Source organism: Zosterops lateralis (assembly GCF_965231275.1).
Source record: "Zosterops lateralis genome assembly, chromosome: 3".
Lineage (NCBI taxonomy): Eukaryota > Metazoa > Chordata > Aves > Passeriformes > Zosteropidae > Zosterops > Zosterops lateralis.
In genome coordinates, this window is record NC_139764.1 from 47,348,822 (window position 1) to 47,374,735 (window position 25,914).

The 25,914-nt window shown below is 40.5% G+C and overlaps 2 protein-coding genes across 3 annotated transcripts in view; one reads left to right on the top strand and one right to left on the bottom strand.

Moving 5' to 3' along the window:
- Positions 1–20,189, bottom strand: part of LOC310907744 (SAM and SH3 domain-containing protein 1-like) — a 524,902-nt gene extending 504,713 nt beyond the window's left edge. The window contains exon 1 of one of the 2 annotated variants that reach the window (XM_083858181.1): positions 19,269–20,189. In XM_083858181.1, the coding sequence (XP_083714307.1) occupies positions 19,269–19,712 (444 nt within the window). In that variant the 5' untranslated portion in view covers positions 19,713–20,189. The remainder of the gene's footprint in view (positions 1–19,268) is intronic. The other variant, XM_083858182.1, reaches the window with a different exon arrangement.
- Positions 20,190–20,304: 115 nt separating this feature from the next.
- LOC310907745 (uncharacterized protein) lies at positions 20,305–23,397 on the top strand. The gene is made up of 3 exons (XM_083858186.1): positions 20,305–20,849; positions 21,655–21,793; positions 21,900–23,397. Exons 1-3 carry the CDS (start codon positions 20,502–20,504, stop codon positions 22,019–22,021), a joined length of 609 nt encoding a protein of 202 aa, XP_083714312.1. The 5' UTR covers positions 20,305–20,501; the 3' UTR covers positions 22,022–23,397.
- The last annotated feature ends 2,517 nt before the right edge of the window (positions 23,398–25,914 follow it).

A 25,914-nucleotide genomic window follows, 5' to 3' on the forward strand; every position in this document is an offset into this window, starting at 1 on the left:
AGCTAATGCAGTGAAAGTACAGTAGTTAAAATCTAATTTGGCAAAAGGCATCTCTATCATGCAAGAATGCAATCTCACTGAGCAGCTATGAGTATGAGGTTACAGGATAAATGGCTCCTAGGCAAACTCCTCCTCATCCTGACAATTTCTGGGCTTCAAACACTGGAGTTTTGGCTACACACTAGACATCCATCTGGGCTTCACAAATATATCGGATCAGCTGCAGAAATTGGGGACAGATAGCAACTAGGGATCCTCAGATCCTCCAGTGAAGAAGCTAAGAAGGAGAAATGAACAGATGAGGCTCTACAGATCAGAGAGATTCTGCAGGGAGCCTGGGCCAAGTCTCATTAGAAATCAAAAGTTCACTCAAAATGGCAGAATATAAATGGAACACTTCAGATGCTTAATTTTAATCCAAAAATATCCAACAATCTCTAGACTATATAAATAGACAATGTAAAAAAAAAAAAAATCTTTTCAGGTGCGATTTTGGTTGGCATCTCTCCTGCTAGATTTTACAAGTATTTAAGTCCTAAAGGAAAGAATAAAGATAAAATCTTGCTATTTTCAATTTCCAATGCACCCCATCTCACACTATCATAACCACTAAACAAGGTGCCAGGCTGGAGAGAATCTGCCAGGGTGTGCAAAACCCAAAGCAACCAATACTGAGGTGATCTCTGTTGCATTTTGACACTCATGTTATGATGAAGATTCTTAATACAGAAAATTTCTAAAGACCTTTCTTAAGAATATTTTACATCAGTGGTACAAATACAACTGCTAAGGCAACACAATAACTGAAACTTTAGCTAGGAACTCCACATAAAACACAAGCTAAAGTAAAATACTACATTTAGTCTTGCAACACTATTGGTCAAAAATAAAGGCCCTGCATGAGAGTATGTAGAAACAAAACAGTAACTCAAATGTTCAGAAATTTCTCTAGTTTTGAGTTTTTCATTCATTATTCCTAACTAATAGGTACATAATCAGTAACTATAGCAGTACATTTTACATTGTGACTTGATCATTCTCTCATCTTAGTTCAAATACCAGTTTAATAAGAACAGAAAAGTGCTCTCTATGCTAACAATGAAGAATGTTCTCAAGAAACATGTTATTATTAAAACAGCTTTAACTCAGAGCTCCCTAAACCCAACTCAGAATCATAGGATCATTGAATGGTCTAGGTTGGAAAGGATCTTAAAGACCATCTTGTTCCAACTCCTGTCTAAACCAGCTTGCTCAGAGATCCCCATCTAATCTGCCTAGAAAACTTCCAGGATTAGAAATCACCTCTCTGGGCAATGTGTTGCAGTGCCTCACAACCCTCACAAAGAACTTATTCCTAATATCTCATCCTAACCTACCCCCTTCTTGCAGTTCAAAGGCATTTCCCCTCATCCTGTCACTACATGCTCTTGTAAATAGTCTCTCTCCATTTTTCTTGTAGGGTCCATTCAAATAATACTACTTAAGGGTAGTTGTCTGCTCTCCTTGAGTTTTGATGCATGAAGGTACAAAAAAAAATAATACCAAAAAAAACCAGGAAAGTGAGAAAATGGACAGAAAGAGGAAATGTGAGCAAAACTCCTCTATATACTTATTCTATTCAAAAGGCATTCTAAAATGGTTTTCAACTAAAATAGACTTTCCTTCTTTCTGTATCATTTTAAGCACTCAGAACTTCAGTATACTAGCTACCTTTCCAATAACTCACATATACTTAGATACACATTTGGGGGATGGTGGGAAGGGGTGAAGAGAAGGGCTTACATTACATGCCAAACAGAAAGGAGGCTGGCAGCTAACCCTATATTCTTAGGCCATAAAAGAAACAAAGAGGGAAAAACCCATATGTATATATATGCAACTCTGGCTGTTGCAGTCCATCTAAGTCATTTTAGCAGTAGTTAATTTTCAGCAACAAAAGGAGATACAAAGGGCTACATGTGTATTCTTTAATATACAAGATTATAACTAATATGAAGTCTTTTTAAAATTTACTGTTATCATCTATTAAAGAATAACTAATTTTACAGCTTCCTAATGTGTAGCTCTTAAGCTCTAAATCACTGACCATAACTAATAAGCAGTGTAATAGCGTGAGTATCTGAAGTAAAACCACAGACTGCAATTTTGTTGATTGTAAATCACCATCATTTTAATGCAAAAGCAACAGCAAATCTCTGTAATTACTGGGTGCATTTTGAATCACTTTTATGATTACTGCTCTATACCCATTAAAAATCCAAAACACTGAACTGCACAGGGTATAAAACTAGAATTATGATATACTACAAACTGTAATTGAAATCCATAAATTTCCTTACCAGTGTTCGAACTTATTTTGTTGCCAAGAATTGCAGCCCTGCAAAATTGACTTTACAAACATTTACTTTATCTAAGAAAGCAGTAGGGCCAGGGATAGTAGTAGCTGCTTTGAGATCCGTAAATAAAAAATTAAAAATGTCAAGGATGAAATTTGGCACTCCTGCTTGTTTATGTAATACATGTAGCTACCAAACTTGCGAATTTAAAAAAAAAGACACAACACAGTTCTAAGTGCTATAAGCAAAAACTGAAAAGGTCCCCAGTGGCATAGTTTGGACCTGTAATTAAAAACTCAAGACACAACTTGTTACACCTGGGATAACTTACCACCGACAGCACTGTCCAAGAACATACCACAAAATAGTAAAACACTATATATCATCTTAAAAAGAGAAAACAAAACCAAACAAAACTCTGGAAACAGAAAAGAAAATGCCTACACATTACTTGAGCAATCTACTGCATTTCCTCAGCAATAAAAAGAAAACTGGCTTCTAGAAACGTATGCTTTTTTTAGGAGCAGTGAAAAGGAAATTAGGAAAATTAAATATCTCATAACAGGAAAAGACTTTAATGTTCCCAGAGATATGAAAGTGCATGCTAGTTAGACATTTCATAAAATGCTAAATTATAAAAATACTGAAACAAACCCACATTCAAACTTAGATGGGTTTAGCAGAAAAGGGACATCAGAATATTTGTGGATGTGGGTTATTTGAACAAGGAGAGGCTGGAAGAGCTTTCCTTGTTTCAGCTGTCAGAACAAAGGCATTGAAGAGACACACCTGCTCTTGTGCTGTGAGCCTGGGCTATCCCTCAAACAGAGGCTGTTGCTGCAATTCATCTCTTCATGCAAGGAGACACACCCATGTTAGAGACTATGCACCGTGTTGGGGTTATTCTTTTTACACAATAACCTACTTAAACTTCAAAAGGTCATCATTATTTATATGTTTTGAAATATGAAAACTAAATCCACAATAAAAATTAGCTTCTATTTAAAAGAAAAAACAAACATTTCTGAAGATCTTGCAGTGCTTCTCTTAGGATGACTAATAGGAATAAACCAGTTGTTAAGTCAGAAAGATTCCTCCACACCTACATACTGATGTCATCATTTGCTTCGACTGGTCACTGAGGTTATTTTAGTGTGCAATAAAAATTGCTTTTTATTTTGGTGTGGGTTTTCCTAAATTAATGACCCTGCAAAAAAATCAGTAAGACAATTTGCAGATCCTTCCTGCAGAACCTTCAGGGACAGAATTTGAAGAAAATAAGGTAAAAACTACACCTTGCCCTTTCTTTTCCTTTCATCTCCTCACCTTTCCTTTCCCTTCCCTCCTGCCCAATCCTACATCCTCCAACTTCAACACAGTAATTTCTCCATGATGAAATTATATATTCTATTCTATAACATTCTATTATGAGCCACAGTCATGGTTGAAAAAGTATTCTTTAATCTAAAAGCCCCTTTACACAGATTTATAATTTTCTCTAAGTGATTTCCCAACTTTCCCAAAGCTCCAGGCTAGGAGCAACTGCAAAATGGTTCCCCTGAAAGTAGTATATTGAACTGTTTGTTTTCAGGAATTGTGTGGTGAAAGTGGGTAACATCAGTATTATTTAAGAAGGTTTTTTGCTATTTAAAAATAAACTGTTGAAAACACCAAACTTCACATAAGTAGATGAATGTGTGGTTCAGCAATTAAGCATTAAAAAAATCTCCAGCATGCTTCAGCGTGCCCCCCTCTCATTAAGATCAGCATTTGTGAATCAAAACATTTTCAATCCATTAGGATGCTAATGCAGACAACATTCAAAGACACTGCATGAGCTGCCACCGCATTAACCAAAATATCTGCTAATTACACAAGTCAGTCAGATATAAGGGAATAAGATATACAGCACTACGGAGATACAAACATGGGGCTTCTTCTCATTTATCCCTTCCTTTGGTAAGGCTTGAGGAAACACAAGAGTGACATTTTTTCACTTTCTTTTCTCTTGCCTGTGCATTTGAACTGTCCAGGGCTTTTCCATGAACTCTATTCCTTTCAGCAGCACATCCCTTCCCCTGGTTAAATTACTGTGCAATGTTTCATGATACTGTGCATACGTCCTTCACACACTCCGCTTTTACACATCCACAGTCCTGTAGCACCTACAGGCAAATCCTGCCCAGGCATGAAGTGTTTTAAGTGGAGAACAAAGCTACCTTAGGTCCACCAGAAAACCAGCAGGAGCTGGAACACAGAGGACACACAGGTGTCTCTGTCTGACAGACACTGTCATCCATGTAAGAGTCAGCGGCTGTGCAGAGGTGCTCACCTGCAAGGCTGGGTTTATGATCACAGCATGGGGGGGAAATCGAGACTGCATGAAAGGAGATGGGCTGCTGCTCAGCAAGAAAACATGCTACCCTCACCCAAAACTAGTGGTGTAAATGACCAAGAGCAGTGACTTTTTTGGATAAAGGAAGGTAACAGAATGTAGAAACAAATGCGTATCGTTGGAACAAGATTTTTATGCTGTACAAGGAATATTTATTGATCCTCCCACATAAAAATGCATCTGTTTCATTAATCAAAAAGTGACAAGATGTTTAACAGTCAACCTAGACTTGTCGAGATTTGATTATGCCCAATCAAACTAATTTCTTTGTATACCAGACAAGTTGCCACAAAAAAAAAAAGAAAACAAAACAAAAAAAAAAATAAGTGGATGCGAAAAATCTTAACTTCATTACATCTTTTAATGTTGCTTCATGAGAAATTTGGATTAGTAAACTAGAGAAGCACAGTATAAATCAAAATTAAAAATGAGTACAAAATATGAGGAAAAACATTTTTACAAACAAAAGCTGAAAGAGGGATCAAGACAAGTTTTGCAAGGGGCTGTCCTCCTTACAGCAATAATCACTGGTTTTAGTGGTGATTTGGGTAGAGAAACAGAATGATTTTTACATCAGTAGGCTACATTTAACTGGACAGAGCATATTAGTGTACAGAACAGGCTTAGACTTCCAAATGGTCTTGCACTGGAGGGAGAGCCTGGTAAATACAGGGATGTTATTCATCAGGGACAACAGCAAGAAAGCACAACTAACCACAAAGCACTGCATACACCAATAACACAAAATAAATGGCTGGCTCTGCTACCTAAGTTCTTGAAGCCACCTGTGGATTCAAGGCATGAATCCACAATATCACAACATAACAAAAGGATAACAGATATATGGGGGAAAACAAACCAAACAACCAACAGCAAAGCGTTGTGCTCAACACCAGCAAGGCCCCAGTGGGATTCAATGGCCAGAGTCCTTCAGTTCAACAAGAGAGGGGACCAGCTTCAAAGAACAAGAATTGGCCTAGGAAGTATAACCTAAAAGGAAGATTAATGAACCATCTTTATTAGTTAAGCAGACATCTTTAGGTAGAACTTAGTAACATCCTTGGGCAACTAAAGCTTGTCATCAGAGGACAAGACAAAATCCTTTATTCTCCATGATCACGGCAGACATGGCAAGAAGTAACAAGCTAAAACTGTTGCATGGAAGATTTAGGAAAAAATTCTAACAGCAAAGACACCTTAGTGTTGTCAAACAATTAAGCCAACATTAAGATCACTGCCATGTGACCTTTGTAAAGTTATACAACTGCCTGTCAATCACCTGTTTCAAAGCCCACTTACGACTGAGGTAAAAAATATTTACCAGTATGTCACCTATACTCAAAGGTATTGTACAAGTATTTCAGTCATAAAAACTACCAAGGGTTAATGTTACCAATTAGCTGAACAGCAGAAGGACATTTAACTCCCTGTGAGGCGCTGATGTCACATAAACAGAATTATTTTTACAACTCAGGCAACATCCACTTGGTCAAATCTTAGATACATTGAAAGGGGACACACGGAAAATGGCTGAACCATTTTCACTCCTTTTTCTGGTATTTAGAAATACACATTTCTGTGCAGCACTACCACTTATTTGTACAGGGAGAAAAAAGAAGCTTATATAAAACTTCAAGAAACATTCTTCAGCTGCAAGCTGTCTAAACAACATCCAGAGCTGTGATTTAAACATGAACTTCTGAAAAAAAAAAAACCCAAACCGCTTCTCTTTTCCAATTTTTTTTTTTTTTGTATTTAAAAGACACTGACAGTATTTGGAAAGCAAGGGTTTAAGTATTCTTTATACATAGTTTTGGGGATATAGAAAAAAAACATCCTTAGGGTGTTATTAACATACCCATTCAGGCCTTTTTTTCCACCCAGGCTGATGGCCTACATGAGCACAAGCAATGGACTAACAGGGCAAAAAAATGTGTGTATTTATCAGAAAAGGGAGCAGAAACCATAGGTTCTGGAGAACAAGCAAGGGAGCACACGGGCAGACAGCCAACAACTCCTCTGAACACATGATTTAAATTTAAAAAAGAACAGGAAAGTAGCTACAACATCTGTAAAATTTCTACCTTTAAGATTGACCAGACACAAAAGCAACCCAGTCTACCCATGTCCAAACAAATCCCACCCTTCACCAAAGTCAAGAGCGATCTGCTCCTTGGGGCATACAGCTCCAAAACAACATGATACAAACCCACAGTGCGAAAACCATTTTTTTCCTCAACCTGGCTTTCTTGCCATTTCTTTACTATAGCTCATACCTCCTTTCCAAGTTTTGTTCCTCCCAGGCAGCTTAACTGTATTAAGGCACCAATAATTAAAATATGATATTACTCTTCTTAAATAGGTTAAAAAAACTTTTGAAAGAGAGATACAGCATCAGTAGATAATTAAAACACAATTATTAATTTATCCCACTTCTTGACTTTTCAATATTTTTCATGTACCAAAAAAAAAAAAAATCCTCTCCTTCTTACTGACTACATTTTCTCTTCCCTAACATCTAGCTGAGAAATGGAAAACCATCCAGAATTTCACCAGACTGTTTGACAAGCTACAACTCACAAGCCTCCAAAGTGGAAAAAGAAAAGGGTGGGGGGGAGGGTGTTGGGTGAGAGGGAAAAAGAAAGAGAAAGACACACACTAGCAGAAGGAAAAAAAAAAAAAAAAAAAAAAAAAAAAAAAAAAAAAAAAAAAAAAAAGAGAGAAAAGAGGTAGAGATTTATTTAACAACATTTGGCTGACACCATTAAGTGTGTGTAGGGGAGGAGGGGCACCCACAATCTCAGCAGCTCATTCCAGGGAAATAGGACTTTACCAGCTCATGAAAATAGCAGCTAATAAAAATATGTTTTAAAAACTATTTAAATCTAGGCAAGATTTCAACCAGAAACCATAATGGTTACATTTTATTTTTTTTAGTACTTTGAAAGCACAGTTGTAGCTCCTTGGCAAAGCCCTCAGTCCATTCCAAACAAAATCAACAGCAAAATTTCCACCAACCCACATGATTGGAGTAATGGCCACAGCCTACAAACCTGACGGAATCTACTGTAAATATGCTTTTAATTTGAAAACCCTACCATAGAAAAGATAACTGGTAACACTTAAACCGTAGAAGTTTCCTCTTCTATCAAAGAGCTATTTACCAAGCAACATACAATTATATACTCTGTAGGTCTCACCTTCAAGCAGCTAATGGGCAGATCACAAGAAAGTATAGCAGGACAAAAAATCAATTCTTTAGTCTGTTGAGGTTTTAGTTTTAGGGGGTTTTGTAATGCTTTTAAATATTCATACATGCCCCTTTAATATAATATTAAAGCCATAAATGTTTCTCTGTTACCTTATAATTGTCCGTGAGATAAACATAACCACTAATAGATAATTACTAATCAAGTAATTATCTGAAATAGTCTAAAGAATTTTTTTTTGGCAAATGGAACACTTAGCAAGTCAAACACATATTAAAATAAAGCAAGACAGATCAAAAGGAAGAGGACAAGAATTATTAAAAAAAAAAAAAAAAGCAGAAGAAAAAAGCCCCACAACTACTAAAGAGCAAATAAGTTCTGGGAAGGGCTGTATCAAAGTGTCAGTGATAACATCCAAGTCATTCTTCAAGTCATTTTAAGGATGCCAACTCTAAAAGTTTAAAGCAGAATTTAGGTACCGTGATTGATTTGAAGGCAAACCAATGTTAGCATTTAGCTAGCAAAAACACATCTTGAAAGTTTTTAATTAGACATCTATGAACCGAAAGCCATCAAGTACATGTAGCATACAGTCATACTGTACAAACTATCACGAAAAACAAAAAAAAGGAAGATTTTAAAGACAAAATGTGCTAAGTAAAAGTATCACGTTGTTTTTGCCTAGTTGTATGCAAAGTCAAATTAGAGAAAGACATTTTTCTGTGGTAAATATGACAAGTGATACAAGGAGAAGAAAAGAAAAACAAGCTCTTGAAACTCCTTCACTTCCTTAACCTTGAATTTAATTCATATTCATTGTAAGTACAAAGCTGCTATTTATTATTGAGAAGATGATACTCACTTCCCTGCAGGAAGAAATATGCTCAGCACAAAGGAATTTTTGCCTTATTTTCCAAAATGAGATCAATAATATTAACTATTACATCAATTTCAGCCACTGAGAGGTCTATAAAACAAGTTCTGTAAAAACCTAGACAAAGCCATGCTTCTTCCAAACCCATCACACACATATTGGGGAAGGATATACTGCAATAGCTTATTTCCTGACAGATACCATAGGAATTGACCTAATGAATCCAGTGGTCACATAAGCAGTTCTTTTTAATATATACGAGTTAAGAGTATAAATTCTCTTTTAAGTGTGTTTCCAGCTCTATGATGAAATAATTCTTTAGGGGAATATCTCAATCCTTCACAACTTCTCATAGAGATGAATTAATACCTGCTACTGAAGGCTCATAGGAAAGCCACCCAATTTCGTAAGTGAGGCAATGTTTTACAAAAAGCACAACACCCAAACTAGCACATACTTGCTGTAGTATCAGTATAAGCCAATCTCCACAGGAGATTCAGACCACCTCTTACTATGATAATCTCTCTTTTCAATGAAATGCATAAAACTTACCTATGACAAGAGTCATTGCAGGCAAAGCTGCCTTGGAAAAATACCCCCACATAGCTCAAGGTTATACAGTGCTACTCATATTTATAGAGGTAAATGAGCACTGAGGCTGCCAGCCTGGGAGCACTCAGGAGCAAGCCTGGCTCAGCTGATTTCAATTGCTGCCTGATAGCAAATAAGCTCCCTTCCCTGACAGCACACACATGCCTTTCTAGCAAAGAGAAAAAATAAAACAAAACAAAACAAAATAAAATAAAATAAAATAAAATAAAATAAAATAAAATAAAATAAAATAAAATAAAATTAAAATAAAATATCCTGGAGAACTATTGCATCGGGACCCAAAACACTACTGATTTTTTTTTCAGTTGAAAAAGAGAATTTTTCAACATTGCTTCAGACAAGGAGTTTTTAGACCACAAGCCTGAGAAATACTGAAAAATTCTGACTTAATCTTTGCTGGGATACAAATGTTACTTCTTGAAGAGATATAAAATGAGTGTCTGGGGGGTTTATTTGGTTTTGACATTACTGGCAATGACACATACACATCTTATTACTTCTGATCATTGGCTCTGTGAAGTATGTCCCTACTGTGTGTAATTTTTAGACCTGGACAGAAACCAGCTAGTGGTATTCTTGTCAAACTTCCTCTTGCTCCATCCTACTCCACAAACTACAGAGCATTATTTTTAACACTGTGCAAATACTAAGTGCATGTGAAAATGCTCTCTCTGAAATGCCCTCTTGCCAAAATCTTATTCAGAAATTATCACAGGACAGTCCAGTAATTTTTCTTCACATGAAAACAGCAGGTTAAATCAAATTTACTCTTGTTTTAGTCCCATTTTCTTATTTTCTGTTTTCTCCTCTTTTAAGTGTTAATACCTTCAAAGGAACAAGTCTTCTTGGTTAAAAATTTCAATTTCCACAATTAGTTTCTACAGGTTGGGGTTTTAAAATGAGATCTCCTGATATTCAGTACGATGTGAGAAAGAATATAGACTCAGAGGCTGAAATAGCCACTTGCCCTTATATTTAGGTTGAAATTTTTAGCTTAGGAACTAGAACAAGAAGGCCTATGATAGTCTTGATGATTCTTTAGTCTAGTACTCTTCATTCCCCAACTGCAGGAAAACCTCTGCTAAACTAATAGCTGGATATTTAGGGGGAAACCTTAATTATAAAGTAAACAAGACATCAGAGATGCATTTGTATAAAAATTCTTAATGCAGTACAATACAAGCAGTTATAGGTAGAAAAGGTTTAAATAAAATCTCAAGCAAAACATTTTGGCAAACAAAAACCAACTGGACAAGAATTCAGAGATGCTGCAATTAGAAGCAATAATTATGATCATATTATTAGAACAAGAAAACTATGCAAGAAGAAAAGCCTTTCAGAATTTTTGCATTGAAGGCATTTTGCATTGAGGTTACAACTTATTTTTTAAGAATACATCGAGTGCTGCTTCAAAAAGACCAAATCAGTCTCATGCAGCAGTTCAAAAGCTATTACACATCCTCCTTTTCCTAGATGAATCCCTTCTTTCTGCCACAAAACTGGGGCTGGAGGGACTTTGGATGACTGCAACTCGTGGCAGTTTTAAGACTGAAATTTTTAACATCAATGTTTAGAGCTTTCGTTTTATGAGAACAATCTGGGTTCAGGCACCTGTGTAAGTCAGTGGGAAGGCAGCTGGGGACACTGAGCACAACGGGCAGGGAAGTGATCGCCCCACTCTCCTGAGTGGGAGAGAAAGTTTCTCTTCTCATTAGAACATAAGGGAGGAGAGAAGGATCCAAATAGCAGCCTGAGACACTGGGGAGCACGAGAGGGAGATGGAATGGGACCCATACAGGATGTAGATTAGGAGAAAAAAATGTTATGGTCTACTCTTAGGTGGGAAAGAGATTGCTTTTAGGGAAGAAGACCGTGTGTCTTGAGGCAGACTTTGGGGAGATGATTTAGAAGTCAGGGATTGGGTAGCTCTGGGGTACACAGAAGGCTCTGGGAGAGCAGGGCTGGGAAATGTGGAGCCCAAAGCACAGGTGCTTGCTAGTGCAGAGGTACCACTACCAGAAAACTTACCTATCCACAAACTAAGGGCATTGATGCACAAACGGCACACACTCCTAGTTTTGTCTGGAGCTTGTTTTGTTATTTCCTCTATGGAATATTAACTTACTAAGTTTTTGGTTTATACTGGCTGTTGGCCTTCTTCACAGCATGAATAGCTTAGTTCCAGATCTCAGTCAGTGAAGTTCTCAATGCCTTTTTCTCCTAATAAAAATATTTCCTTCTGTGCATGTGAAAGCATGGCCAAGTGGCCACTTAGCTAACTCTGGGGAAAAAAAAAAAAAAAAAAAAAAAAAAAAAAACAAAAAAAAAAAAAAAAAAAAACCCACAGTAAAAACTTTTCTTAGCCCTCAACTGAAAGGCAAGGTTTTTTCCCTAGCCTTTTACCTCTTTTCTTAACCAGGCCTACTTTATTGTGTATTTTTTGAGGCACAGACAACAGAACTAGACTTAATTTCCCCAGAAGATTGAAATCATACGCACTGATAACACCACATGCCTGCATCAGAGAGTGTTCCCTCAAAACCAATGCAATTATTCTGGGAAAAACCCCAAATGTGTAGTAGACATACATTTGTACCTGCCTATAAGGTTTATTTGCCATATATTATTGCTATTTCTCTCTGATTTTAAGTTAGTGAGAGGACAGGTGTAAAAAACTATGGTAATTCCAACCAAAACACATTAGTGGAGATTTCAGAGAATATTTACCAAACATTTATTGTAGCACAGACCTGTAAGATCTATGTTCAAAAATTCGCCTCACTACTGTTTGAGCTGTTAATGGTGATACTTTTAAAGCTCTGAAAAGATCTGATTTCTTTTTTTCATGCTATTGTTGTATTTACCATTCTAAACTTGTGTAATCCTGTTCTCATCTACCACCACAATTACAGCCTGAATGGGTACACTTTTTAGCTGATTTAAATTTGACCACCTCACTCAAAAACCAGCATTAAATGAAATCCCTGGCAAAACCCCCACTGACTTCACTGGGAATGAGACCAACTGGAAGAACAGGGCTCCCATGAGAGGCATGAATCACCGTCATTCCCATCCTGCTGAGTTTGTGAGAATGAAGATGAGATACTATTTGAAGGCCCTTCTACTTGTGTTTCACGTGACACGCGGCTTCTTTTTTGTTTTGCAAAATCATAAGAAAAGTTTTTTTTACTATCTGTAAGTAACAAACCAAAGAGGCTGGATGAGTCACTGGAGACAGCTTTGGGCTGGCTTGGCTCACAGACTGCCAGTGTCATGGAAGGTTCACCCGATTCTCCCCTTCCTGCTGCACAGCCATTCCCAAAATAACGTGGCAGTGCTAAACATAGCCATGCCGTGCTCTTTTAATAAAAGACGATTCCTGCAGGGTGCACAAGCCACCACATTTGTCAAGATAAGGACATCAATATGAGATGTCATATTAGCCTAGACAAAGAGATTGAGCAGATAGCTTTGTCAAACACCAAGCAGAGGGGCTCATTCAAACTGACAAAGCAAGAAATTCAAACGCTGAACCTACATTCTAGTATTAACACATTCCATCCTCTTCTGCTGTAGAAGAGTCTCAAACCACTAAGCGAGTTCCTGTAAGTGATAAAATAAATTTATTCCTAATCTACAATAATAGTATTCCTGTCAATTCAAACCTGTCTGCTGCACTTTTCAAAAACTCTGTAATGGCTGTTATTGTGTTTCAGGTTATGTATGGATCTATACACCGTAGTGGATAGGGGCCCTCCAGAATTACTTATGCACACAGGGTATAACTAACATGGAGAATTAACAAGTATAACTAATTGCCATGTAGCCAGGCCACCAGTTATTCCTCAATCACATTTCTCTTACTTACACATAAGGAAGTTTACTCTTAATCCTAAGGCAATAGACAAACACCCTGCAGCAGTGGGTCCCAGTGCCTCATCTGCCTAAAATCTGTCATGACTTCAAAAAAAGTCTTTGGTTCCATGTCAGAAATCAGGGACACAGCTGCCCTATATATTATGGAATATGTGAGACATTCATATTGGTCATAAGCAAAACCAGAAACATGACTCACAAGATTACTTATTTGGTGAGAAATTATCTTGGTTTTTTGGATTCCACGTGCGTATTTGTGTGTATGGGCTTCATCATCCTACATATGGCAGAGACAGAAGCTCTGGGGGTGGGGTTATCAACACAAATATTTTCCCTAAAATGCATTTACTTTTCAGAAAGTCTTATGATCACCAAACTAACTTAAAACAAGACAGGTTATCAGTGTGGGGCAGTGAAACTGGTAGACAGACTTCTGTCACCACCACTGGTGGTGTCTCTGTTGAGGAGCAGTATTAACACAAAACCCCACATTAGGTGGGACAAATCAGTTCAGCTTTGCACTACAGATCTCTGACTAAATCGAGTCCTTTGGGGGAAGCAAAAAGCCCTCAAGAGTTTGCCAGAGACTAGGCATTTCTCTTTTGCCAGGAATCTTTAAGTTTAGCTTTTGCCTCAAAGTTAGAGCCTTGTGGAGGATGCAGGAAGGATTCCCCTTGCAGGGCAGCTGCTCAGTCCTGCACAGCTCCTCTGCCAGCCAATACCATGATGAGAGATCAGAAATCACTCTTATCACAATCGCAGAAAGGGGGCAAGAAAGCTATGAAGCTGGTACTATTCTCACTCAGAACTCCACCTGTAATGTACCCTAATGAAATCTTCCCTCCCCTCTAAATTGAAAAATAATGAAACCCATGAAGATTTGCAATCAACATTTCCAGAGGAGACTGAATACACTTTAAAATATTCAGGAACAATTCAAATGCAAATACAATATAGTACTGTATTGTTCATATTCTGCAACATTTTGCTTTAATGGGCTGATTGGAAGAAGATCTTTTCCAGTTCATTTCTGTGAGTTTAATAAACTGGGACTTTGAAACAGCTGCCAAATATATGAGGTGCTATGTTTTCTTGAAAAGAAAAGAGAGTTGTGAAGTCAAAGGCAAATTCAGTGGTATCTTATATAAAGTACCTTTTTACTTCCTGAACATAGCCTGTAGCTTTGCTAATTTATTGCCATGAAAATATTGTTACTACTTAATGCACTAGTACTTCTGTCAATAGGCAGCTTTCCCCAAGGCATATTTGAGAACGCTCTGCTAATCAGAGTTGATGCAGTTATTCTAAAGCAGCCAGGTCTTTAGAAAAAGGTTCATGTTTAATTCCAGTATAGGTGAGTGTTGCCATTTCTTCAAAGCACAATATTTTTAATTTGCTGAATTCACTTCTGTAGATACCTAAAGTGCTGATTACATTATCCAGCCCCAGCTTGAACCAGTGTATTTCAAAGCAGTATTGCTGGCATCTTTACCTCCTAACACGTATGTGAAATATTCCTCATTTTGTAGTGGCAAGGATTAAACAAAGACTTAATCAGAACCACAAATCTGTGCTATATTATCAGCACATAACTTAAAAAGAATGTGCTTGGGTGTTTAAGCAGATACTCACTCGGATCTGACATTTTACTTTTCTACATCTGCTTGAACTCTTGAGATTATGATCTCATGCATCTGAATTTTTAGTGTTTGTTTTCCAAGCACACTGATAATCATGAAGAGCACAGTGAGTGACAATGAGGTCACATGCCACACTACAGTTTTATTCTCGCTAATAAATATTGAAATCTCCATGACTATAACTTCACTGAGGCTAAGCAAATCTTCTTAATTGGTGTGGAAGATTTAATGCATGTACCTTTTTAATGTACCCGCAATTCTCTGCAGATGAAAAATTGAATAAAGTTCTTCAAGAAACAGGTCAGGCCATTTATTTCAATTAGAAATAATAATGAAATTCCAGCAAACTATTAAATGTCACTTAATCTATATTCAAGATAAATAGAGTACTAAATTTCTCTTGGCATGTTCCACAACAAGGTACCCTACTTTTCTTTATATTGACAAAATTGAATGCTCCTCTGCTCTCTCTTCCAGTAGTGACTCTACTCCTGCTCCAACCCAGCCTAGACACTATCCATTTTGGAATAAGCCCACCAAAGAAAGAAGTGGTTTTGTGTGGAGTTAATGACTATACTTCTCAGATCCAGTTGGTTCAGGTCAGTGGTGCATTTTCCTTCATTCATCTTCACTGTAACGCAGGAGGTCTGCTCATTTTGGTTTCCTTCTGCCATCAATTCATTCCTCAAAACTTCTACAGGGCAAAAGACTGTTAAAAGTCTTTCTACACTGGGCATAATTCCCTTCCTAATTAATGACAGAATTATAACCATGAAAGATAATTTTTTCTGAACAGCTAGATGTTTCAAGATGACAAGACGTTTTACTTGACATTGGGTTCTTGTTTGAAGGGCATTAAATCCCATCACCTGCACAAGAAGTTTCTCAGACATGTAAGGCTCCTAAGGCTACCAGCCAGCAATAGCAAGCTTGGTAAACAAACTAAAACATAAGGCTTTGAGCACTATGGAGCATTACCAACATGGAACAAAATCTGACTCCTGTAGTTCTCCTCAGTCACAGTTACATTCCTTGGTTTACCTGAAATACACACAGGATGCAATATAAGGAGGTGAGGCCTTATTCAAATTCTCCATGGAAATAATCAAGATGGCTTATGATAATTCTATGTGTATGAAGTCACCCACACATATGGCTTCAATTCCAAGTCTGCATGTCTTTTAAAGGATTTATATTAAGCTCTGCTAAGTAGCTGTTAGCCATTTCTGCTGACTGTAATCACACTAAGTTAAACTAAAATTTACCATAGCAATAGATTTCTATTCTGCCCACTCTGTTGTTCCACCTTTCATCTGAAACTACAGCAAAAAGGAAAGAGAGCAAAAGTATGCTTTTAACATCTCCACAGCCACATCCAATATTCATTTTTGATCTTTTGACATGTTTACACCTTAGCCAGCTAGCCAAAGGCTCTGAAGAAGCCAGAGGAGCAACATTTCCAGTTCTCAGAGATGTTTTAAAATACAACACCAAATCTTGCTTGAGAACTTCATAACTGAATCCAAGAAGTACTCTTCAGGAAACAGTGAAATGCATATACATATGCACACGTACACACATATACACACCAGCAGACTCCTCCTTTCACAGATACTAATTTCTATGCATACATACTAAGAAGAAAGGATGGCATTCTCCACGTAAGCCATGGAAGTGGAAGACCAGTACGCAGCTCGGCATAACCAGAAATGCAAAGAGATATCCAATAGGTCAGTGGTCTAGTGCCTCACTCCAGAATGTCCCACGACAAGGATTAGGGGTAAATATATACAAAAAAAATGACATAAACTTCAAGTTGATTCTTTAATCCTGTGTGCTGCAGAAAATATATTCAGTTTGTTTTGACATGCAGAAACCTGTAAGCTGCATATTCTATATTGAAACTCTAATGCTTAAATTATACCCACAATTTTCTAAAGTTTGGCTTTGTTAGTTTTTTTTAGGTTTTGTTGTTTGGTTTTTTTAAGAGACACTGCTATAATATGGCTCTTTCCCAGATGCAAAAATATAGTATTTCATCTTTCTTGCTCTAAACAACATCCAATGAATAATGTACAGTGACGTGATCTTTTGCTATTCATTTTAAGCCATTTTGGAGATAGATTGCTACAGTGGGTGGCATTCAGAATAATGCATGTTGAGCAACACACACTCAAATCTTGCCAGCTTTATGGTTTCTTACAACATGCTACAATGTGAAGTGATTCATGCTGAGAAGAGAGAAAGTTTTCTCCATTACTGTAAAAAATGATGTTATATGCATTTATTATCCAAAATAAATACATTGACATCACAAGCTGAAATAAAACAGGAAAGTAAACTTTGTTTCTCTTTGTATTTCAAAATATTACATTTAGATTTAAAACAATTAAAGCTGAGTGATGCTTTCTGTGAAAGGCAAGCTTGTCCTGACAGTTAATCCACATTATTATCAGACCCATCAAATTAAAGTGAGCTAAAAAAGAAACCAATGCCAAGGGTTTGAACTGCCTTGATGTCATATGCTGGCATCCTATAAATTCTACAATTCCCATGGAAGAGTATCATAGAATCATTCAAGTTGGAAAAGACCTTTAAGACCACTGAGTCCATCCATTACCCAGCACTGCCAAGTTCTCCCCTAACCATGTCCCAAAGTGCCACTTCTACATAACTTTAAAATACCTCAGAGAGAAGGCAGAGGATCAACTTGGAAAGGCTGGATGGGTAACTAAGAACACACACAAAGTCAAAAGGAAGAAGTGAAACAAAGCTGTGGAGGTGATAATATGGTGAAGCTACAATGACATGTCAGAACTTCCATGGAATTTCTTTTATATCAGACATGTAATGGTAATTTCAGTCTAATGAAGTGTTACTCCAAACGGTGGGGAGGGAAAAAAATCTCCCCAAAATGATACAGTAACTTTTGGAAGATGCTGTACTTAGAGTATATGTTCATGAATGTTAAATTTGACATAATGTCTCTGCCCATGTCATCAGCCAGAAGTTCAGGAAAAGGGAACAAATAAATATCCCAAACAGACAACTGTGCTGTACTTGAGAAGTGACTATGGGCCTCTGTCACCAAGATGTTAAAAAACTGGAATACTGAAATTTGCAGTTTTATTATCTGCACCTGCCCAGCGTTATCCAAGTTGAATTTTACCCATTATCCTCACACCCATGTCCCTGACAGCAGATGACACATCCTCAATTTTAATTCCTCACATTTCTGTAAACCCAGACTTGCAGCCCTCCCCATCACCTTGCTTCCATACATTCATAAGCATTTCAGAGAGAAAAAAATACCCACAAGTTGAAGGTCAACATCAACTGCTCAGTCTTTCTGAAGAATGAGTCTTCAAATCATTGAAGAAATTATGGGCAACTTGGGTCATCAAACTACTCTGAAGCACTTCACTCTGAACTCTGAAAACCCCATGCATTATGATACCTTAATTTCTTTCACAAACCATTTTTCTTCTCCACGGTATTATTAATTTTATTATATTGTTTTACTTATTCTGTACATTACATTTTCAGCAGGAAACCTACCAAAAAGTTCAGACAAAACAATTTCAAACTTCCAAAGCTGATGAATCTTACATTGTAACCTTTTCAAAAGATAAGAATAAGGTAAACACTGAGGTTTCATCAGACTGGAACAGACTCTTCTGAGATGTACCCTTTTCTGATCTCTCAGCAGACTGTACATCCTGGAGATTGACAAACCTGTGCTGGAGCAGCTGATGAATAGTTTTGACATTCACCAGTCACTACCATCTTCCAGCAAATAAATCCAGGCAACAGTTGGATTCAGCTGCTGGAGTTCTTCCTCCAGCCAGATGACCACTTGCTTCAGGAGCCCTTTCAGGAGCCCAACAGAAACTGACACTAAAACGGGACCACTACCAAAAGATGCTAGAAGATATCCCTCTTCAACACAATGGAAGAGTTTCACAGGAAAGACAAACAAACAAACGCCCAAACCATTAAGACCATCCTGTCAATCTCCACTTTCCCACATCAAACTAAACCAGACCAAAAGAACGGGTTAATAAAAAAAAAAAAAGGGAGGCAAACCCAAAGCACAGCCCCATGCCATACCAACAATGCCAAAAAAGCGCTGGTGGATCTCACCTTTGTTGGCCCCACGACTCTTCACACCTTGCTGGTGCTCATTCCCTACCACATTCCCCTCCAAAATGCCACTGGCACAGCTGTTGAAACTCAGCATCGGTGCCTGGCAGAGGGGGACCAGCCCCTGCCGGACCCGCATCTCCAGCCCCTTGGCTCCTCCCGGGCCGGCGGGGCCCCTCTTACCTTGTTGGAGTAGGGCGGTTTGCTCAGGTTGATGCCGTCGCGGATGAGCTTGTCCCGGATCATGATCTTCAGCTTCAGCCTGGGGTAGGCGACCACCCCCCCGGTCCCGGCCGCCCCCCGCCGCCCCCCGGGCCGTGCCCCCCTCCGGGGCTCCTGCGGCCCCCCCGCCCGGCGGGGACAGCGCCCGGAGGGGGCGGCGGGCGGCGGCGGCGGCTCCAGGGTGAAGTAGAGCCCCGCCGCCCTCTCGTCCGCCTCCTTCAGCCGCCGCACGGCTTCGTGGATCCGGCGCCGGTGGTGGGGCACGGCCACGCCGATGGCATCCAGGTCCGGGTCGCCGATCTGCTTGCAGACCTCCAGGTCGTCGTAGCCATTATCGACGAAGGACTCGGCGTACTGGGGGAGCTGGAGGGTCTTCAGCCACTCGTAGACTATGTTGGTGCACATGCTGCCTCCGAAATAATGACTGCAACTTTCAGCACCCAAGCCAGCCTCCCCCTTTCCACTTTCCGCCAAAGGGAATAAAGCCACAAAAACTGCGATGCAAGTAAGAGGTCTCAAAATCAAGGTCAAAAAACATCCACCAGGAAAAAAAAATAAATCCTTAAAGCAGATCAGTAGGGCACCGCAAGCACTGCCGAGAGAACCCCTCCTGCTTATTCCTCCTCTGGTACCAAGTGCAGACGCTTTCTGCCACGGGGGAAGGGAGGCTCGGACTAGAGAGAAGCAAAATATCAGGGTGCATCCCCGACAATCCCAGGTCGCTGCTGCACAACATCCACCCACTTTCTCTGGAAGTAATTCGCAGTCGCTGTCTTTTTTTTTTTTTTTTTCCTTCCTTTCAGTGTTAGTTTCTGTTTCTGCCTGTGTCTCACCTTCCTGCGCTCTGTGGTGTGATGGATGTGTTGACTCTGAGCAGCTGTTTTGGTGGGCGATGGTGTCGGGGAGAGCCGGGCGCAGGATCCCTCTCCCGGCGTGTCCAGGGGTGAGCGGTGCCCTCCTCTCCCGCGCCTCTCCCACCAGCGGGCGCAAACGGCGGCTTTGCCTTTCCTTTTAAACGCCTCTTTTCGGCTTAGGAGCAAAACAGAGGGAAGAAGAAAAAAAAAAAAAAAAAAAATCCCACTCACTTTTCCGAGTTACTTTCCCAGTTTCCCTTCACCCCCGTAATGCTGGTTGAACGCGCTTCGCTGGCGGCGAGACCAGAAACTGCTTTCCAGCCCCACTTTCCGGGCGCGGATGCCGGCGGTGCCCTCCTGCCCCAGCGGGGCTCGCAGCCCTGTGCCCGGCCCGCACAACTTTCCCGAGTCCCCCTATCCCCGCCGGCGCTGCCGCCGCTGTCCGCAGCCGCCCAGAGGGGGAGGCGGCGGGGCGGTGCGGGCGGCGGGCGCTCCGGGCATCCTCCGGCCGCGCTGGATGAGCCGGGCTGCCGCAGGTCACCGGCGCTGCCCCGCCTTCCCCGGATGCCGCCGCGGCTCTCCCTTCCCGGCCGCCGGTACCCGCGGCGGAGCTCCCGCCGGGTCCTCCCTCTCCTCTCCCCCGGAGGCGCCTGACGCGCCGCCCGCAGATCTCCTCCGGCTCCTCCCGGTGCGGCTTCTCCCCGCTCCTCCTCCGCGCCCGCCGCCCCGCTGCCAGCCCCTGCCTCGGCTCCCCCCGGCCTTTTCCAACTTTCCCTGCCCCAGGCCGCTGTCCTGCCCGGCCCGCCGGGGCGCGGGGAGGCGGCGTGCGGCCGGCCCGGGGCAGGGCAGGGCAGGGCAGGGCAGGGCAGGGCAGCGCCCCGGGGCTCCTCCGCTCCGCGGGCTCTCCGCGGGCTGGCCCGGGCCCGGGTTCCCCGCGGCGAGGGACCGCCAAGGGGCACGGCCCGGGGAGCTGCCCCCCTCAGCGCCCTTTGGACAGCCCCACCGACGGGGGCACCGGCCGCCCCGCGGGGACAGCGAGGGTTCCGAGGGGAGCCCTTCGGGGGCCGGAGGGGAGCGGGCCGGCGCCCCCCGGGAAGCGGCGCTGCCCCGGGAAGGGTCGCGGGTCGCTGAGGGCCGGCCCCGCTCCCCCCGCGCCGCCGGGGCCGCCCGGGGCCGCTGAGGCGCCGCCGCTGCCGCCAAGGCCGGGCTCGCAGCGCCCCCGCCAGGCCGCCGCGGGAAGCGCCGCCGGCCCCGGCAACCCTGGGCGACCCCCACGGGCTGAGGGAACCCCGCCATTGTGATTGTAAACTGCGGAAAACTTGCGTTCCTGCCAATGTCCCTCCTCATGCGGGCCGGGGGAGCGGGGACAAGCACAGGGGTGCCGGAGGAGGGACACGCTCCCGTTTGGAATTTGGCGGCGGGCGGGGTTTTTTTCCGTAACGGGTTTCCTGGAGAACTCTTCTGAGCGGAGTTAGGTGCGCATTTGTCCTCAGGTTTCATGTAGTTGGCCACAGGACTGCGCGTCCAGCGGCGTTCTCACAGAGAGCACTGCACCGCAAGGTGTTTTGGAAAGGTTGGCTCCTTACCAGCGCTTAAAATGCGGCCTCGGGGTAGAAGGCCCAGGGATCACAGGTTCGTCTGCTAAAGAGGGAGAGGGAGAAAAGGAGGAACAGCATTTTACTCCCTTTAAAATCTCCTTTCATTTTTTTCCCCCCTCTGAATCTTATTTTCCTTCCAGACCACATAATATGTCAAACTCTCTTCTCAGCCCAGAGACAGATTGAAGCAGCAATTATCTTCTCTTCACAGACCTGGGGAAAGACTGACAGCACCGGCAGAATTAGCAAGGAGGTTCTGTGATCTGGAGCTGGAACTGATGTTATGAGAGGCAGGAAAGACTGACTGATGCAGGCCCTATTCATCGGTCTTGTTGACAATACATACTGAATTATATCATTTTTATGTGTGCATTTTGTAAGGGTCTTGAAAGGCTTTTCAGATACTGCAAATTTTATGATTGGGATGTGCTTGGTGAAAGGGTAAGACCCTTCTGATGGGACAGCAGGATGCACTCCCATGGGACTGTGGAGGCCATCAAGGTTACGATGTTGTGAAACTCTGGTTGTTTGGCACTGATTTTGGTTTCACAAAATTAAGTCACCTGTCAGCAAATATAGTAAAGTTTGAAATACAAAAATTAACAACAATCAGAAGACAATCAGAAATCCAGGAAACAAAAGACTGGTCCACCTCACCTCAACCTCACAGAGAAATCTGGGGCAAGTCTTTGTCAAAACTTACATGAGATTTAGGTGGGTAGTTAGAAGGAATGTTCCTCAGGGTTGATACTAGTTCCAGCACTGTTCATCATCTTCACTGGTGCTCTAAGTTTCAAAGTGGAATACATACTCAAGGACTTCCCAGAAAACACCAAAGAGGGGGGAAGCTAGTCAATATGTTGGGAAGATAATTCAAGAGTAAAGAAGGAAGAAAGTCTAACAGTGGCAGAGCAGAAAACAGAGGCATGTTTTTTTGATTGGTAACAGCAAACTCAGTTTGAAAAACTCCTTTATGTGCTTTTTATTAAGTGCAGTGATATTATTCAGGAACATTTAGACTTGTTTATTTTTTCTACTTTCAAGATTTGTTTGATTTTTGACACATTAAGGAAGGAGCATGGGCATTTTCTCTGGATACCTGACTACTGTTCCGTGTTTTGAATCATGCACTCACATATTTGATGGTTGAAAAAAACCTGGACTAAAACACAGACAATTAGAACTGAGTTCTCACATGGGGGATGAATGTGAGGAAGACTCTGAAATTATTATAATTCCATCAAGATATTTGTGAAGGTGTTCAGATAGGAGACACACACAGAATGAGTACCCTGTGATTATGTTGCAAAGGATAATGTGCAATGAATGAGTGGAAGCTAATATTTCTGTGCTTTTTTAAAAAGAACAGAACCAGACTCAAATATTTTTCTAGGGTTTCCACCAGGGCACAAGGTGAATAATTCACCAGAACTGCTCATACACAATAGCAAATGTTTGCAGAACTAGGCTATTGTTTCAGGTAAATAGAGCTATTTATACTTGTGTGTAAAATGTTGATTACTTGACTGTATGTGGTACACATTGGAAAAGAGTCCAGGGGGAAATAACAATGACCGAGAGATGGTTTGAATATATCTAATGTGTTATCCCAACTGTTAATCCTAAAAAACATATAGCAACATAACTCAGCATCTAAAGAAAGATTTTTCCATGTAATCTCTGCAAATAAACAAACTTAGAACTTTAAAAACTGGTAAACATCATGTCAATTCCCAAGCTGTACTAATTGTAATGGAAAGTACTATCTCTTAAGTGTTCTGGAGACTGACTTTTCCTCATTAAAAAAATCAGATGACCATTATTTAAAGTACTCTTTCATAGAAGATTAGGAAAATGTTTCATAGAACATTAGGAAATTTAGAAGATTTAGATTGGAGAGGACCCCTGGGAGTCACCCAGTCCCAAACCCCACTCAGCAAAGGCCTAAATGCAAACTCTGATCAGGTTACAAACGGGTTTGCCCCACTGGCTTCTGAAAATCTGCAGGGATGGAGGTTCCCCAGTCTTTCTGGGTGGTCTCTTCCAGCACTGAGCTACTCTCACCATGAAGAATTTCTTCCTCTTGTCTGGTCAAAGCCATTGTGACCTTTGTCTCCTGTCCTTTTGCTGAGCACTTCTAAGAATGGCTTAGCTCTGTCCTGTCCATGGCTTTCCCCACAGGCAATGAAAGACTGCAGTGTGGTTCCCTTTGCCTTTTCATGTGTGAGATAAACAAACCAAGTTCTCCTAGCCTCTTCTCATATTTTGTCAGCAGACAAAAACTTGAAAACGTGATGTTTGTGAGATATATAAGTAAAAGTTTTATCACAGAAAAGAAACAAAGGAGACTAATGAAAACATTGCCATCAGGAATTTATATGCAATTTAAATGTAAAAAATAGAACTGTTTACAAAACAGATCTATCACTTAGAATTTTATATAAACAAAGCAATGTTTTAATTATAAAGGAAACTTTAAAATACACTAAAACATGACCCCAGTCTAAATTTACTCACTATGTTTGTAATAACTTAATGCTCACTGAGACTATACAACAGGGAATGTGAAAGGATCTAGTTGCTGAAATACCGATTTTTCTTTGTTGTGAATACAATATTAATTTGGATTTGAGAATGCATTTGAAACAAAACAGCTACTTTATTTACTGTGATCTCTTTTCCCATAAAAATTTACAGGCATTAATTTCAGTTCTCTAATGAGATAGATAAAGAAACTGAATAGAAATGGGAATAAGTATCCAAATCAACGGTACTGTTTCATCAGAACAAGTTCTGTAACAAGAATTCAATCTAAAAAGTATCTTTTTTCCTTAGTAACAACAACAAAAAAGTATAAGAGCCCAACCTCTTCAACAGACTAGCAAATTCTCCCTTAATGAGTCAACTTTGAACACTTTATTTTTGATGTCACAGTCAGTGAGAAGGTAAATGGGCTTGCACAAGTTTTACCTTCTTGGCCTTTTGTAGCAAAGACTCCATCCTGAAAGAAAACAAGATTTTCCTAAACCAAAACAAAAGTTTTGTGACTATTTTACAGCTGCTGACAGATACCTATTTTCATAAACCAATAGTTCCCTATAATAATTCGGAGTTTGTCTTTACAAACATAAACCACTGACCCACTCTCATTGCTACTAGCTTTGAGCCAGAAGGTAACACTGAAATGGTGTGTGTATGCTTGAATTTTATCCAAACTCAAAAAGTTTTACTTCACACTGAATGCTCTTTAAGTGAACTGTTTACTGTATATAAATGTAAGAACAAATCCTAAATTATTACTAATAGTTTCATTCTTACTATTTCATAAGTTGAGGAGATCCCTACAAATATCAACTGAATATTGGCATGGTGGATGGAAAACAAATAAATATTTACACCCTCACAATTTACAATCTAGTGTTTCTATGTGATTCCACTGTCTGGAAATCATCATGAAGAAAAAGCTTAAAGCTTTGTTCTCTTGGTCACTTATTTCTGTTTCCTTTTTTCTATGAAGTTCCACTTACTCTTCTTCATCAAGAAAAGGAAACAACAATCTTCATGAGGCTTTCAAGTTGGACTTTCTTTTTCCAGTGAGAAATTTAAAGCATTAGCTAATGCCTAACAAAATTGAACTCACAGTCAGTATAGTCATGTGCCTTAAATATGTTGTGAAAATCCACAAACATCAAGCACCATGTTTCCAGGAAACCAAAGGGAAGAAAAGGATTTAATAAAGTGGGCAAAAATTAATCCATCATTGCTCACCAGCCTGTGCAACTTGCCGTAATACTTGTGGCACTAGCTGTGATTAACAGCTGTAATACCTGTGGAAGAGAAAGCATATGCCAGGGAAGGGGAGGACCCTTCAAACCCTCCAGAAATTATCTTCTCCCTTCCGAAAGGGTCCTCTGGTGTCCTAAGACCTCAAGGTAGTATCCTGGTGGATACCAGGGAAAAATCCCTGCCATTCAGTTCTGACCAGCTGAGCCTTCTGTGTGCTCCTGGGACAGTGTCACCCCTTCATCCTACAGAGCTTCATCAAAACTGCCCTATGACAAACAGGTTCTAGTTTTTCCAATGTTTGTGTTTACTCTGGCTCTCTTCAGCAATTTATGTGCCAAGGCCCAGATTTATAACGTATTTAGGGGAAGA

Excerpts from the sequence above, each read along its gene's own strand:
- LOC310907745 (XM_083858186.1), top strand. The coding sequence starts at position 20,502 with ATGCCGGCGGTGCCCTCCTGCCCCAGCGGGGCTCGCAGCCCTGTGCCC. Across the intron at positions 20,850-21,654 it reads ATCTCCTCCGGCTCCTCCCG|GTTTCATGTAGTTGGCCACA; the intron begins GTGCGGCTTCTC and ends ATTTGTCCTCAG. Across the intron at positions 21,794-21,899 it reads AGAAGGCCCAGGGATCACAG|ACCACATAATATGTCAAACT; the intron begins GTTCGTCTGCTA and ends TTTTCCTTCCAG.